Source organism: Garra rufa, chromosome 2 (genome assembly GCF_049309525.1).
Source record: "Garra rufa chromosome 2, GarRuf1.0, whole genome shotgun sequence".
Taxonomy (NCBI): domain Eukaryota; kingdom Metazoa; phylum Chordata; class Actinopteri; order Cypriniformes; family Cyprinidae; genus Garra; species Garra rufa.
The window spans coordinates 16,012,104-16,028,203 of record NC_133362.1 but is presented as its reverse complement, the minus strand read 5'-3'; the positions used below and the strand labels follow the sequence as shown (position 1 = coordinate 16,028,203).

Sequence of the window (16,100 nt, the reverse complement as noted above, 5' to 3'; positions counted from 1 at the left end):
GAGATGTGTCCGGTTCGCTTACAAAAGCAAATTGCAAGCACTTTCCACAGTTAACATATGACACCCACTGAGAAACGTCCTGCTCCGGTCGTGCTTGCAAAACAGTTTCTTGTCGATGTGACACTTCAACAGTTTCATCGTCAGACTCCGGCTCGAATTGATAGGGTAAAATCGAGGCTATCTTTTCTATGCATTAACAGGTCTCCGCAGCTGTCATTCAGTTATGCCAATGGGCGTTTCGTTTTGCTCTGTAGCGGTAGACCAATCCAAAAGGACTGCACCATCTGACCAATCACAGCAGTGAGGGCTCACTGAAAGGAGGGGTTTAGAGAGACTGATTCTTCGAACTGCTTCAAACGAGTCGTTTACGAATCATTTAGAAACGGGGTAAAAATAAATCTAATTTTGGAGAAAACTAAAGTGTTTTTTGAACTTGCATACACGTAAACCTGTTTTAAGAGACTATTACAACAATATTAACTACCTTTAAAATGGCATAATAGGGGCACTTTAAAACATTGTACTGATCCCAAACTTTTGAACGGAATTGTATATAAAAACACAGAGTTTTGTATGTAGGTTTTTTTTAATAAAGTTGCATATATAAACAAAAATATTTTTTTCTGTTTTTTAGTAATTTTAGTACTCCAACTTAAAAAAAACTTATTTTAGTTAGAAACCAAGGCTACATTTCTACATTTTCATGTTCACAAGAGTACCACAACGCATGTGTGTGCAAGAAATTGTTGAATAAAGTCATTGTTTTTCTTTTCTTTAAAAGTATTCTTGTAGTTTCGTAATATTAAGGTTGAAAACAAAAACTAATGATGTCACATGGACTATTTTAATGATGTCCTTACTATTTTTCTGGGCCTTGAACATGGTAATTGTGTTGCTCTGTGTGGAGGATCAGAAAGCTCTTGGATTTCCTCAAAAACATCCCAATTTGTGTTCTGAAGATGAAGGTCTTTTAGGTTTGGAATGACACAAGGGTGAGTAATTAATGACAGAATTTTCATTTCTGGGTGAACTATGTCTTTAACAATAACAAGACTGTTGTGTGATGTACTCACGTGACCCTCCATGCCTTCTAGGGGACTCCACTCCCTCCAGAAGTTACGCCCAGATCTCAGTCTCATGCTTTCGTCTGGCCACACCAGCTCCTTCCTCTTGGGATGATTCATTACATCCAACACCTGACTTACATCCACAATCTACACACAAAATATGCATCTGCTTAATTCTAACAATAAATTTAACACAATTAAAAGGCCAAATACAAAAAGGACAGACGCTCACCTGCACCCTGTAGGAGATGTCATCCCTTCTCAGACAGGACAGCGAGGGATTGTGATGATGATGGTGGATGTAGTGAAGATGATGGTGGGGGTGAGGATGGGTGTCTGTTCCCAGCACTAAGGCTTCGTTTCCCAGTATGCTGGCGAGCGTGTGGGCATGTCGTTTGCAGGGCGGGATAGAGTGGGCTGAGAGGGAGCTGGAGGGGCCGGGTGGGTCGGGGTTGGCGGCTGAGGCGTTGGTGCCCAGCCGGAGTTGCAGGGAGGTGGGCAGCGTGCGGAGAGAGAGCTGGCTGCTGGAGGAACGTCTGCAGGGCTCCAGACCTGTCACAGACGTGCGGAGTGAAGACTGGCGGCTGCTGCTGTGACGATACGAGGACGACTGACTGACGACAGATGCACGAGCAGGAGACTGACGAACCAAACCAGACTGGACAGACTGAGAACTCTGACTCGTACCTGAAGAGAGAGAGAGAACGTTGGTTACTTTCTTTATCATCCATCTATACATTAATCCCTCCATCTGTATATCCATCAATCTATCTATCCATCTGTCCATCCATCATCCATCTGTTTATCTATCGTTTTTATCTATACATCCTTCTTTCCATTCATCAATCAATCCATTAGTCCATCCATCCGTTTATCCATCCTTCAGTCATCAATCATTAATTTATTAGTCCATCTGTCTGCTTCATCTATATTTTTATCCATCTATCCATCCATTTAATTCTATCTATCTATCTATCTATTAGTCTATCCATCATCCATCCATCCATATTTTATCCATCCATCCATCCTTCCACCAGTCTATCATCAATCTATTGATTTATCCATCTATATATCAGTCCATCCATCTGCTTTTCTATCTTTTTATCCATCCATCTTATATTTGATCTCAACAATCAATCTATCAGTCCATCTATCATCCATCCACCTATTTATCTGTTTTTATCCATCCATCAATAATTTCATAATTTTATTCATCCATTCATTCATCCTAATTTTTTTTTGATGGATCATAAATCTTTCTACCCAACAATCTATCAGTCTATCCATCATCCATCTATCTATATTTTTATCCATCTATCCATCCTTCCATCCATCCACCGGTCTATTATCAATCCATTTATTTATCTACCAAGTCCATCCATCCACTTATTTATCTTTTTATCCACCCAATTATCCTTTTATTTATTATTGAATCTATAATTCATCCATCTATCCACCCATTTATCCATCTGTCTATCATCAATCAACAATTGATCAACAGTTGATTTACCATCTATCCATCCATCTTTTTATCCATCCATCCATTTATTTATCATTTTATCTACCCATCCATACATACATTCATTTATCAGTCTACCCATCCATTTATAAATCTTATAAATCATCAGTCTATCATCAATCATTTTATCTATCAGTTCATCCTTGCATCTGCTTATCTATCTTTTTATCCATCCATTAATCTATTTATTTATCATTTTATTTATCTATCTATCCATTCATTCATTCATTCATTCATTCATACATACATACATTCATCTACATGTCTGGCCAACAAGATTTACACCAGGCCACAATCATTCAACTTTTCAAAATGCTTTGTCATACTTGTTTTGATGAACTTGTCTAGTTTTGTTTTACTCTTGCAGATACTTTGGCAATAAACATATACCATACATCAATAAAGTGCCACATTAAACCTAAAAACTCTGACAAAGGATCTGCAAATATTAACCAGGTTAGGCCTCATTACAAAATACATCATCATGATATGCACATTACACAGTAAATGTGTGTTTAACCAGTAAGTGATGTCTTAGCATTGACCATGTGTTTACCCAGAGAATGAGGAGTGTAAGCGTGCAGCGCTGTGGGTCCTGAGCTGTGCTGGGAATCACTCGCCCCTGTCCCAGAATTCCCAGAATTCCCACTGCCACACGACAAACCACCCGCATCACAATCTTCAACATTCCCACCACTGTTACAGCCAGCGCCACAGCCCTTACGCAGTCTGCAGTGAGAGAGATGAGAGTCATTATTATGACAATCTAAACATGCCCATTCTTGTTTCATTTTACCACACACACAAACCTGTGCCATGTGTTGACGATAAAATTTCGTATGTTGGCGATGCTGATTGGTCCTCCCAATATGTGTCCCAACTGAGGGTGTGTATTACAGTAAGATGTTGTCAGGGGTGAAACATAGATGGGGTATCCGATTGGCTGGTCGCATGAAGAGTTGATCATGTTGCGTAGAGCTTGCTTGGCATTCTGGATACTTCCACGCTCCGGGTTTCGATTCCGCAGAAACACCAATTCCTGCTGCTGTCCCGCCCACAGGCCGCGCACACACTCCTTATTCACCTAAGAATGTGCATACATGAAAAATAAGTTTTTTTTTCTGTAAGTCTACTTTCATCCATTTTATCCTGTCTCTTTGTCCTTGCTCACCTTTATGACCCTGAAGCTGAGGTAGCGTCTATTAAGCATGATGATCTTGTACTCGTTAGTCCCTTCATCCAACACGTGTCTGAGGGCGAGCAGAGAGGGAGAGTTGGACAGGACTGCACTGCGCCAGGCCGGGTCGCCCTCATGAGCGATCACCAGTGTCTGTTCGTGCGAAGAGATCGCCTCAAACAACACAGATGATTCCTCATACTCATCAGGGGAAGTAAAGTGATCCTGCAGAGAGTTAAAATATGGTTAATACAAGTCACATTTGATATGACACAGAGGACAGATGAATACTTGTCTCACCTGGTGCAGTTTTAGTGACATGCGAATTCCAGGTACAACCACCTTCCTCAGCAGTTCCATGTCAGTAAATATCCATTCATCTCTTACAGATGAGATTCGGAAATCTCCCTTAAACAAGGCATGGAGCCCATACAGGAAAGACTCCAGATTACTGTAAAAACACCAACACACACACCATCAGAACAAACAAACCACAAAAATGTCTTCATAACAAGTTTCTTTGGAAAAACTCCAGCACAGTAAAAGATTTTTGCTCCCCCACCTGGACATATGGTGAGATGCAGTTCCCAGAGCTCTCCGTCCCAAAACACACAGACCATAACACAACAAAACCAATGGGGAGTCTTTCTCACTGTCAAGTGGCTGAAAGAAATAGACAAACAGACAGCAAGAACATTAAAAAGTTTGTTTACAAACACTGCCATTCAAAAGTTGAGTCAGTGCATTTTTTTTATTTCTTTTTTTGAAAGAAATTCATACTTTTCAGTTAGAATGCATTAAATTGATATAAAAAAAGTGACAGAAGACAGGAGACATTTGTTACAAAACTATACTAACACTATAAAAATGCTGTTTTTCTTAACTTTCTGAAGATGAAAAAATCCTTAAAAAAACGTATATCATCGTATCAATATTTCCACAAAAATATTAAGCAGCTTTTCAGCAGTTTTAAAAATCATAACAGTAATAAATGTTTCTTGAGCAGCACATTACATCGATTTTTGAAGGATCATGAGACGCTGAAACTGGAGCAATGATGCTCAATACATATTTTGGACTATGGACAAACTATCAATTCGATAGTCTAGCGTAGCCAGACCTTCAGACTGACAGCTGAAGGTCTGGAATTCATGGCAGCTTTCATTGGCCAAGGCCCGCCCATAAGACCGTTTGATCGACATGTCAAACAACCAATCACAGTTCGTTTCGTTCAGCGTCACGATTCGGTGCGTGGAAATGCCCCCACAACAACAGACTGGCGTGCAACAAGTCAGTCATTGAAATAACCAGCATTGAAAGATAACGAAGAAGAGGGAGAACAAGCATTAAGTCAGTAATTTGTTCGCGAACGTCGCAAATGTGTATAACAACAATGGCATCTGCATAAGCACCTTTTAGTAAAACGCTGGGTAAATCAGTCTGCGCTTTGTTTCCCGGCGGACCGAAAATAAACGTGACACTCGTGTCTCCCAGAATTCCAGTCAAATTCAACTAATCAGATGACGACTTCGACATTCCTGAAGTGTTTGCAGTTAAGTGTACCATATGCATCAGATGTTCAGCCAACGTTCCGTGGGCGTGACGTCTGAGGCTGAGACTATCAATTTGATGACGTCAAATGGTTATACTCTGTGAGCCACGGTTGCTATCTGTTGCTATTTCTATAGCAACAAAACTCAGCCGGCAATGGATAGAAGCAAACGCTTAAACCAAATGCCACATTTATTTTTTGCCACAAGGAGTCTAAATATTGAGTGAATTCCACGCAGAGAAAATCCTTCAGTGGTTGCGGCGTCATGACAAGCGCTGACATGTTTACATCCTGCCAGGATGGCACCTAGCATTTTTTTTTGTCTCTGCCATTTGTCATTTGTAAGCTCTTTCAGTAGCTGTGGTCTACTAAAAGCCTCAAATGCATCAAGGATGAAGAGGAGAGAACAAAAATGCAGGTCTTTAGGAAGTTTAATTAATCTACAGGCATCTTCCCATTCTTTTCGCCTCTTCTTATCACTAGGAAAGCAGTGAAGACTAGCATCGCTTTTCATGCCCTTTGACTTAAATTTACAACCAAAAGCCGCACAATGTGGCATCGTATGAGTATTTTATTTTCAGAGTTGTGTTGCAGTAAAAATAGCAACATGTAGCGCCAGTAGCACACAGAGTGCAACCATTTGACGTCATCTAAATAATGGCACCCCCTCATAACCCAAAATATTATAAAGAATTACTTGCATGATCGCCATTGCAGCATGGCGTCTGAGGGGAAACAACAACTGCGTGCACAGGTAAAGTATATTTACTTGCTTTGCTATATTTAGTAAACTTTATTTAACATAACAGCTTTTAATGCACAAATTAGATGTGTTACATGACTGATATGAAGTTTATGCAGCTTGGCTCTAAGAAATAAAGACGAACTCACAGAGTCACACAAGATAATCCGTCAAATCCTGTCACAATAAAGACATAACTTTGCCTGAATTAAATAATATACAGCCATGAATAGAGCCCTGCACGGGCCTTAAAGGAACACTCCACTTTTTTTGGAAATAGACTCATTCTCCAACTCCCCCCGAGTTAATAAGTTGATTTTTTTCCGTTTTGAAATCCATTCAGCCGTTCTCCTGTTCTGGCGATGTCACTTTTAGCATAGCTTAGCATAGATCATTGAATCCTATTAGACCAATAGCATCGCGTTCAAAAATGACCAACGAGTTTCCATATTTGTTGTAGTTAAAACTTGACTCTTCTGTAGTTATATCGTGTACTAAGACCGGTGGAAATGCAAAGCTGCGAGTTTCTAGGCTGATAAGATTAGGAACTACACTTCCATTCCGGCGTAATAGTCAAGGAAGTTTGCTGCCGTAATATGGCCAAAGCAGGCGGAGTATTATCAGAAATGAGTTCCCAGCTAGTTTAGCATTTGCACATGTGCTGCGTGGTATTACTGCTCCTGCTTCAGCCTTATTACGGCAGCAAACTTCCTTGACTATTACGCCGGAATGGGAGTGTAGTTCCTAATCTTATCAGCCTAGAAAATTTTAGTTTTTTGAACGCGATGCTATTGGTCTAATCAGGGGCGCCGCTCGCAATTTTGGGCCCTATGACAAAATATGAGGTTGGGCCCCCCCTACCACACAAAAGCAGGTCTCTGGGGGCCCCTAAAAGGCGTGGGCCCTTAGAATTATCCTAACTTAAAAAAAATAGAGAGCAGGGCAGGCAGCTCTGCTGCGCAAAAGTCGCAGTGGTAAAGTAAATGAATAATGAACATATATATAAAGAATAAATAATAATATAGAAAACTTCAAAAACACAACTTTAGCGGCAGCAATTTCCCCTCCGCGCTCCGCTCCCGCTCCACTCCTTGCTCACTGATATCAGAAACACCGCACCACGTCAAAAAGAATTCAGTATGTTTGAAATGTAACAGTCCTGTTCATAAAATATAATAAAATAACAGGAGAGTTTGAAACACTAGTGTGCAATCTTTGTTCCTACCACATGCCAATAATTGTCAGCATTAAAAGAGTATAATTGCTGTTTTTTGCAGTGCAACGTTTGTAATGAAAATAACAATACGTTTTCGTCAGTTATTTTACCTACGGATCGCTGCATTTCTTACAGATTTCTGCTCATTCGAAATCGGATACCATTACATTTGTTTTAATGCATTATTGACAGAGCGATTGCGTGTGAAAAAGTGCTGTACTTGTTTAAATCATGCTTTCACCTGAAAATATTCAGTATCTAGAAGGAACAAACCAATTCCTTGTGAACTATAATTTACCGCTTACTTGCCTGAATTAAATACAGCCACTAATGAGCGTCTATATGCTCATCATTCGTCTCGTGAAGTCGCTTCCATTTTGCTGTTCACTCACCGGGTTGATGCTCATGAAATGCTCCAGCACAGCCACCGCATTTAACTTTTAACAAGATTCACTAAAACACCCCGAATTATATTAACATTTACTATATAACCATCATTCCGCTAATAAACATTTTCTAAATAAATATAACTAAGAAATTTGTCAGCACGCATTTCATAATCTAGAACGACAAAAACGTTTTGTTTTTTTCAAAAATGTAACTGTTATATAACATATCAGAAATGCAATATAAATTTTTTTTTTGTTATATTTCAATATTTCAGAATACTACAAATTATTATTCACTCTTTAGTCTATAAACAGCTTTATAAACCTAATAAAACTATAGTTTAAAATTAAGTTACATTTCTGCAAAGTTGATATGACTCCTGTGCTTGAAGGCAGACATATATTCATTTTGCTTATAGGTAATGTTAGCGTTGCTGCTCATGCTTTTCATAAAATATTTTTATGTTTGTAATATCAATATTAAATTTAACATTCAACATTTTTTTTAAGATGACCAAAATTAATAATAGACAGCAAAGTAAAGCATGGACTTACTTCACTCACTTGAAGATTTTATTTTTGAACAAAAACACTTTAGTAACAGTGCACTTCTTGTATTTTTTGCACCTTCAGAACCCTCTATTTATTGGTGTATAAATAAGAGTTTTGATTTGTATGCAAGGAGGGAGTGATTGTTATAAATAAAACAGTTTGTTCAGTTCTGTGGTGTTGTAATCATTGTGTCAAAAACAGAAGTATAATAGTTAATAATTATCAGTTATGAATATCGGTTATCGGGTACCTAAACATGCAAATAATTGGTATCGGTATCGGGAATAAAAAATTAATATCGGTCGATCACTAGTATAAAACGATGTGAATTTTTTAAATAATTTAATCTTTCATGGGTTTTCTACTACATATTTCAGTAAGAGACTCATCATTTACGCCATTTATAAGTCCAGGGGTTCCCTTTAACATATTAGTCATACATGTTGTATGTGTACCTTCTCTCTCCGGGAGTTGCAGTACTGGATCCAGCTGAGGTAGACCGAGCAAAAACTGTCTCTAGAGATTCCAGCCAGTCTGTGGTCATAGTCTTCATCAATATTTGGGTTAAAAGTCGGATCCAGGTCAACATAGTTTCGCTCTCCGCAGCTCTTCAAGCCCTCCAGAAGGACTTCATTCGCCAGCCACTCCTCCAGTTTAGGAGATGCAATGACATAGTAAATGATGCCCTACAAACATACAAACACACATAAATAACAAACAAATGATTTAAAAAAATTTCAGGACATCATACTCTATTCTAGCCAAATGTCAACACAGCAGTTTGTTATAGGATTGGAAAACTTGTCTGCTGACCTTAACGTAGTAGGTGGTGAGGATTCGCCGCAGATCAAACACCTGCAGCATAGATGCGGCACTGTTATCGGTGATGCTGTAGCCCTCCAGGGCGTATTTAGTGACCAGAACCTCCCACGCCAACCAGCGCTGCCCGAACGCAGCGTTAAAGGACAGCAGATGGGGGAGATGACCCGGCTCACAGCAACAACAGCTTTCATCTTCTTCAACTCCCTCTGTTATCGCCTCCACCTCTCTCTGCTGGCAATACGTCCCTGGGATAGAGAGAGGAGAAGAAATGAACCTTCAGAAACCATTCTAATATGATAATGTACTGCATCTTAGGAAACATTTCTTATTAATATCAATGTTAAAAACGATTGTACTTCTTAATAATATTTCAAATCATGATTTTTTCAGGATTCTTTAATAAATAGAATGTTCAAAAGAAAACAAAATGTAGCACTGTTTTTTTTAAGTATGCTCTTTTGTAGCACTATAATGCCCAACTGTTTTCTGGGATCAATTTAATGCATCCATAAAAGTAATAATTTCCCTTATTGACACCAAACCTTTGAATGCTATAGTGTAATTAACTGATTCAGTGTTTGTTTCTCTTTCAATTGCTCATCTACTCTCTGTCTCCTTATCTTTTCCTTCCCTCACCTCTAAACTCAAGTCCTCTTAGCTGGAAAGTGATGAGGCCGTTGCCGATCTCGACAAGGTGAACGAGAGCGTTGAGGTAATCAGATGCCAGGATGAAGCAGTCTCCGGTGCTGTAGTTTCCCCAGCGGCCCAGCTGCAGATCTCCACACAGAGAATGCTGCAGGGAACGCGTCAAGTGCTCATAGAAGATGGAGTTCAGGTTATTATCATCTGAACCTGACAACATGAGAGATGAGATATCAAGGGTTTAGAGGCGTCAAACAAATCTAGAAATTACAAATGATTTAACATTTACAACAGATAACATAGTAGTTGTACCTGGGTTTCTATCAAGCTGCGAAGCAAGTCTAGTGTTGGAGTGATCGACTCGCTTAGTACTGAAACAAAAAAATGTAATTAGCAATCTTATGAATGTTTTGTGGGCTGGGCTAAAAAGGCAAAAGAAAATAGGAGATACTGATATTCAAGAGTGTCTTACTTGTATTCTCTCTCCCAGAAGCGCACAGGTCGTACGTAGGAGCTGATGAAGATGGCACTGCCAAGAAAAGGGTTTAATGGAGTGGAGAACACAGCAGACACAATGGCCTGTACGAACAACATGGCAGAGTCTGGAGGCGACCGAGTCAAGGAAGAACAGCAAGAATCAAGCAAAAAAGCCTGTAAACCATGTTAAATCTAAAACACGATGTGTTAAGGATACGTGGCACTGCAAACGGCTGGGCGAAGGCATGGAAGGCAGAGCCCCAGGTAATCTGCCAGGGCGCGATGTAGGTATAAACAAACTTCAACTTATAAAAGAGCTCCCACAACTACAAAACACAACACATCACACAGTTATATAATAAAGACTTTGCACAGTATCTAAAAAACAAGAATGTATAATGTAAGAGATCATGCAGAGAGGGGTAGTATCATCCTAAGGGATTTGTTTAGAATTGTAGATAACATTGCTTAAATATGGCTTTTAACATTAAAATAAAATAAAATAGAAGTACAATAGCATCTGAATGGGTTTATTTTGTGGTAATGACTGACTTATGCTGCGTAATACAGTGTTTTATAAAATAAAATAAAATTAAATTAAAAATAAAATAAACGGACTAGATGTTTTATAAAATAAAATAAAAATTAAATTAAAAAAATTAAAATAAAATAAAATAAAATAAAATAAAATGTACTGATTTGAGCTTTAAAGAATAAAGAGAATTAGAGTATTATTATAATGTAATGACTGACTCATAAAATAAAATTAAATAAAATTAAAAATGGAAAATTATTAAATTAAATTAAAAATAAACTGACTTGACCTTCAGAGAATAAAGAGAAGTAGAGTATCATCTTAAGGGGTTTATTTTGTGGTAATAACTGATTTATAATTAAATTATTAAGTTAAATTAAACTAAATTAAATTAAAAATTTATACAGCATAAAATAAAATAAAATAAAATAAAATAAAACAAAACACAATACTGACTTGACCTTTAGAGAATAAAGAGAAGTAGAGTATCATCTGAAGGGGTTTATTTTGTGGTAATAACTGATTTATGCTGCTTAATACAGCGTTTTGTAAAATAAAATACAATACAATGAAATGAAATAAAATACTGAAGTGACCTTTATAGAATAAAGAGAAGTAGAGTATCACCAGAAGGGGTTTATTTTATAATAATGACTGACTTATGCTGCTTAATACAGCGTTTTATAAAATAAAAATAAATAAAATAAAATAAAATAATGATTTAATTTCTAAAGAATAAAGAGTACGTAGAGTGATATGAGAGACATGTAATTTGGTTGCCTGGGATAATAAACACAGCTGTAACTGACCAATAAAGTATTTCAGATATGTGTTCCTTAGTAACCAGTCTACAAAATATTCTAAAATCCTAGGATATGTAACTACCAGAATGTTAAAAGTGTCTGTAAGTTGTGTCTGGACTGACTTGGACATGCTCAAAATTATTACAGTAATCACAACTCTGCAACTCTGTACGTCATTGGAAGACTATTCTAAACCTCTGAAAGGGTAAAAGGTCAAGACAAAAATCAATCCTAAAGGAATGAGGGCTGACCTTGCTGAAAAGAATGGACATAACGAAAAGATCCAGCAGCAATGTCTCGGAGAACTGCCGGTAATCAAATGTGAAGAACAGGACCGTGAAGAGGACAGTGACATACTGATATGTCGGACTACTAAAGGAAGAACGTAGCAGCTTCAGCCCAGCGATAGTTATCACTAGAGCCCCGACCCTGAGAGAGAGAAAGAATTAATTGACTGCTTGTAAATGATAGAGCAGAGCAACGTTTAGCTAATACACAACGATCAGGTGCAGACAGTCAATCAGTTAGTCAATAAAAAACAACTGTGACTGAATAAAAGGACAAAAGACATGAGGTCAGATAGAAGAGGTAACACTGACTCTGTGTTGAGTTTCTTGGGGCTGGCGAGCTCCTGTGCGCTGCCACTCAGCTCATTAAGCACAATGAGTGGATAGAGGATGTTTTTCTCTACGAACAGCAGCCACACATGTGTACGCTCAAACCACATGACATGGGCGGCACCTGCATACAGAAAACACACAAACACTTACTGTACTGTACTGTTAATGCTTACAGAAGAACAAGGCCCGGTTTCACAGACAGGGCTTAGGTTAAGCCAGGATTAGGCCATAGCTCAATTAGGACATTTAAGTAGTTTTGAAATATGCCTAAGATATAAACATTACTGGTGTGCATCTTGAGACAAAACAATGAATCTAAATCTTTAAGATCAGTCAGTGCAAGTTTCAGTTTTAAGATCAGCCAGTGCAAGCATGAAACCGTCTATGAAACTATGAAACTGTCTATGAAACCAGAGGCAAGAGTGTTATCTTTATATAAGTTAAATTTGCAACATCTGTAGTTTGACTTACCCCGGATCTCAAACTGATAGTACTCCCTGGTTTTGAGCAGCGGGTGTGAGAAACAGTACCAGGGTAACTGCTTCCTCATCTGGGGCAACAGGTAGTGAGTTAGCAGCCCTACTGCCCCAACCAGCCCGTACAGAACGTAGCTCAAAAAAGGCTAGAAAAGAAGAAAGAGGGACAAGAACAGTTAAGAACTGCCTATTTATTATCATTTGAATATTTCACTATAGTTTTATTCGGATAATTATTACAATTTAAAATATTATGAATATAAATTAAATTATAATTTATTCCTGTGATAGTAAAGTTAAATTTCCAGCAGTCATTGCTCCAGTTTTCAGTGTCACATGATTACATGATTTCTTATCAATGTTGAAAACAGCTGTGCTGCATAAAATATGTTGTGAAAATCTATTAAATGTTATTCTATGTCCAATATTGAATTATTTAATAAAATATATTTATTGTTCATGCTTATTTCCACCAATTTTTACCTTTGCTGTAACTGGGGCCTTATGAAATCCATTTTATTTGTTTCCAAATTTCGTTTTTTTTTTCCATTTTTTTTTTTCAGGTTCCGTTTTTTTTTCTAATATAGTATAAATATATATTTTTTAATCTAATCAAATTTTTCTTATTTCTAAACATTTTAATAAAAAAAGTCTAATTAATTAAAATCATGAAACACAGAATTTAACAGCAATTTATTCAAAATCTAATTTTTAAGGCCCAATGAAATGCGTTTTATTTTATTTTTTATTTTTATTAAATCCTGTGTTTTCCATTAACTTTCTGGATTCAATTTTAATTGTTTCATTATTTTAATAGTCAAAAGCATCTCTAATGAATTAATTTTATTCAATAATTTATTATTTCATTTATTTTTTATTTTTTTATTCCCCTCAGAAATATTGTGTTGTGTATTTACATTTTTCTGGTAAACAATTTCTCTGGTTATTATTCCTTAAAAATTAAGTTTTAATTATAATTGTATTATTAGTAGTAGTACCAACATTACATTAATAACTTTCTGGTCACAGTTTCTTCAAGTTAAACTGAACTTTAATATTGACGAGTTGCTGTGAAGGTCTTTATAACAATAGTTTTTCTCAAAAGAAATGGTAAAAAGCTCATGAAGTGACTCTCAGAGCAGTTCTATAGATTATGTTTATGTGTTGATGTACTCATATACTGAGGCGACATAGGCTGAAAACACTCTAAAGGCTAAGACTATTTACATAGTCTTATTGTGTGGCTTAATATTCACATACACTAGTCCATATCGTGTTTTGATTTAAGGGTACTGTCCTACTTTTGATTTATTCATCCAAAATTTGGTAAATTCCATGACATTCCGAGCTATACAGTAAATTCCATTTTTATGACTGAATTCCGCGATTCCGTCCACATTTTTTCACATTGCAGGAATCATAGGGCCCTACATAATTAAATTACACTCAAAGTTAATCTTTAAAAACATTCAAAATTTAATAACATGTTTAAAATGTCATTTTCACTGAATCTCTAAATTAATGTTATTTTTTTATATTGTACATTGTACTGTTGCGATGCCTAAATTCACTCGTAACGAATGATCTTAGTTTTTAGTGTTTTACTTTTTTATTATTTAAATAAAATAATGTTGAATATATTTTAACGGCCATGTATCGACTACCAGTCACACAACATATAATTATCAGCATATCAGTATCAGCCAGAATTTTAACAGTGCTGCTGTTTTACCTGTAAGGCAATGAAGACGGTGCTGACGTGAATGGCAAAGTACAGGACAGCAATGACAACACAAACAATCACATCCGATTGTAGTCTCTCATTCTGTAGTCAGAGAGAAAAAGAGAGACACAGATGTATCATTCAACACAGAAAAGACAATTTGTGTCTTTTATTTTTGTCCATTTATATCTGTTTGTGGAATGAATGTGCGTACTGCTCACCACAGAGCTGCGGAGTTTCTCTGGTAAAGGATCCTGAACTTCAGAAAGGGGATCCTCTGGATTTTTCTCTTTCACGTTGTGGAAGACCTTTGATTGCACTAATGAACTACACAGACATGGGATAATATTCAAATTCACAATATTCAAACTAGCCACTGTGCAGTGAAACAACAAAAGTTCCTTAGACATTAAATCAAGAGCCACTGAAGTCTGAGATAGTAAGCACTCGAAGAACTGAAGGCACCTAAAGCAGGAAAACTGCAAGAATTATTTATCAAAAACACAAACCCACACATTCGCAGAAACACTCACATGAGAACAGAGGGGTCACTGCTTTGGCGGCTGAGATGGTATGAAACGGCAACCAACAGCCCACAAAACACTGAGAAAAGCACAGGGATGTGTTGAGGATCCCACGAGTCCTGCAAACAAAGATAATATTCAGAGGAATATTTAATGTGATCAACACAGAACCATCCAGCATCCATACAAATACAACCAAAATCCAGAAAGAAATCAAAAGAAATGTATTGTGATTCATCACCTTTAGGGCGCCATAGCAGAACCCATAGAGCATCGCTATGGTGATGATGCTGCGCACAACACTATACAGGGCTGAGAGCAGACTGGTGCATGCTGGGAGTGAAGACAGACATGACAATGAGTCTCTATAACACCAATCTCATTGCAAACACAACAGTTTTGTAGATCAAAAACTGAAATTTAAGTAAATAAAAAAATAGTAGAAACATTGGTAATACTTTACAATAAGGTTCCATTTGTTAACAACAGTTGAGTCAACTACAGTTGAGGTAAAAAGTTTACATACAACTTGCAGAATCTGCAAAATGTTAATAATTTTACCAAAATAAGAGGCAACTGAGGGACTCATATGCAGCTATTACAGAAGGTTCAAACACTCACTGATGCTCCAGAAGGAAACACAATGCATTAAGAGTCAGGGGTGTAAACTTTTGAACAGAATTAAGATTTTATTTTCATTTAGTACTGCCCTTCAGAAGCTTACGTTTCCCAGAATACAAAATACGTAAAATTTACCCTGATCTTCAAACTTACAGTCATTGTTGGAAAGGGGTTAAAATACACAAAAATGATGAAAAACCAAAGAATTTGTGGGACCTGAAGGATATTTCTGAAGAATAGCAGGCAGTTTAATGGTTTAACAGGACAAACAATGGACTCATAAACAACTATCACTAACCAAAAAAAAAAAAAAAAACATAGCTGTGGATCATTCAGGTAACAATACAGTATTAAGAATCAAGCGTATGTAAACTTTTGAACAGGGTCATTTATTATAAATTTAAATATTATTTTCTCTTGTGGACTATATGTAAATGCCTTTTATGTGAAATATCTTCTGCAAGGTGTATGTAAACTTTTGACCACAACTTTATATTAGTTAACACAAACTAACAATAAAAAAATACTTCTAAAGCATTCAAAGTTATAAATATTAACAATAACTGGTTAAAAGTTAAATGAATCATTTTAGAAAGAATCATAATGCATATGCTTATTTTCTCCAGTCCTGATGTAAAAGTGT

At 36.9% G+C, this 16,100-nt stretch overlaps 1 protein-coding gene across 2 annotated transcripts in view; it reads right to left on the bottom strand.

Annotated features, from left to right (window-relative positions):
- The window catches only part of pcnx1 (pecanex 1), a 51,481-nt gene that overhangs the window by 3,783 nt on the left and 31,598 nt on the right, over positions 1–16,100 (bottom strand). For both annotated transcript variants that reach the window (XM_073833782.1, XM_073833783.1), the window contains exons 16-35: positions 15,078–15,169; positions 14,846–14,955; positions 14,534–14,639; positions 14,322–14,414; positions 12,585–12,735; positions 12,093–12,234; positions 11,745–11,922; positions 10,373–10,481; positions 10,151–10,280; positions 9,991–10,049; positions 9,673–9,888; positions 9,028–9,281; positions 8,670–8,900; positions 4,326–4,426; positions 4,064–4,214; positions 3,758–3,988; positions 3,396–3,670; positions 3,143–3,315; positions 1,300–1,754; positions 1,074–1,214 (exon numbers count right to left, since the gene is read on the bottom strand). In XM_073833782.1, coding sequence (XP_073689883.1) covers positions 1,074–1,214; positions 1,300–1,754; positions 3,143–3,315; positions 3,396–3,670; positions 3,758–3,988; positions 4,064–4,214; positions 4,326–4,426; positions 8,670–8,900; positions 9,028–9,281; positions 9,673–9,888; positions 9,991–10,049; positions 10,151–10,280; positions 10,373–10,481; positions 11,745–11,922; positions 12,093–12,234; positions 12,585–12,735; positions 14,322–14,414; positions 14,534–14,639; positions 14,846–14,955; positions 15,078–15,169 — 3,398 coding nt within the window. The remainder of the gene's footprint in view (positions 1–1,073; positions 1,215–1,299; positions 1,755–3,142; positions 3,316–3,395; positions 3,671–3,757; positions 3,989–4,063; positions 4,215–4,325; positions 4,427–8,669; positions 8,901–9,027; positions 9,282–9,672; positions 9,889–9,990; positions 10,050–10,150; positions 10,281–10,372; positions 10,482–11,744; positions 11,923–12,092; positions 12,235–12,584; positions 12,736–14,321; positions 14,415–14,533; positions 14,640–14,845; positions 14,956–15,077; positions 15,170–16,100) is intronic.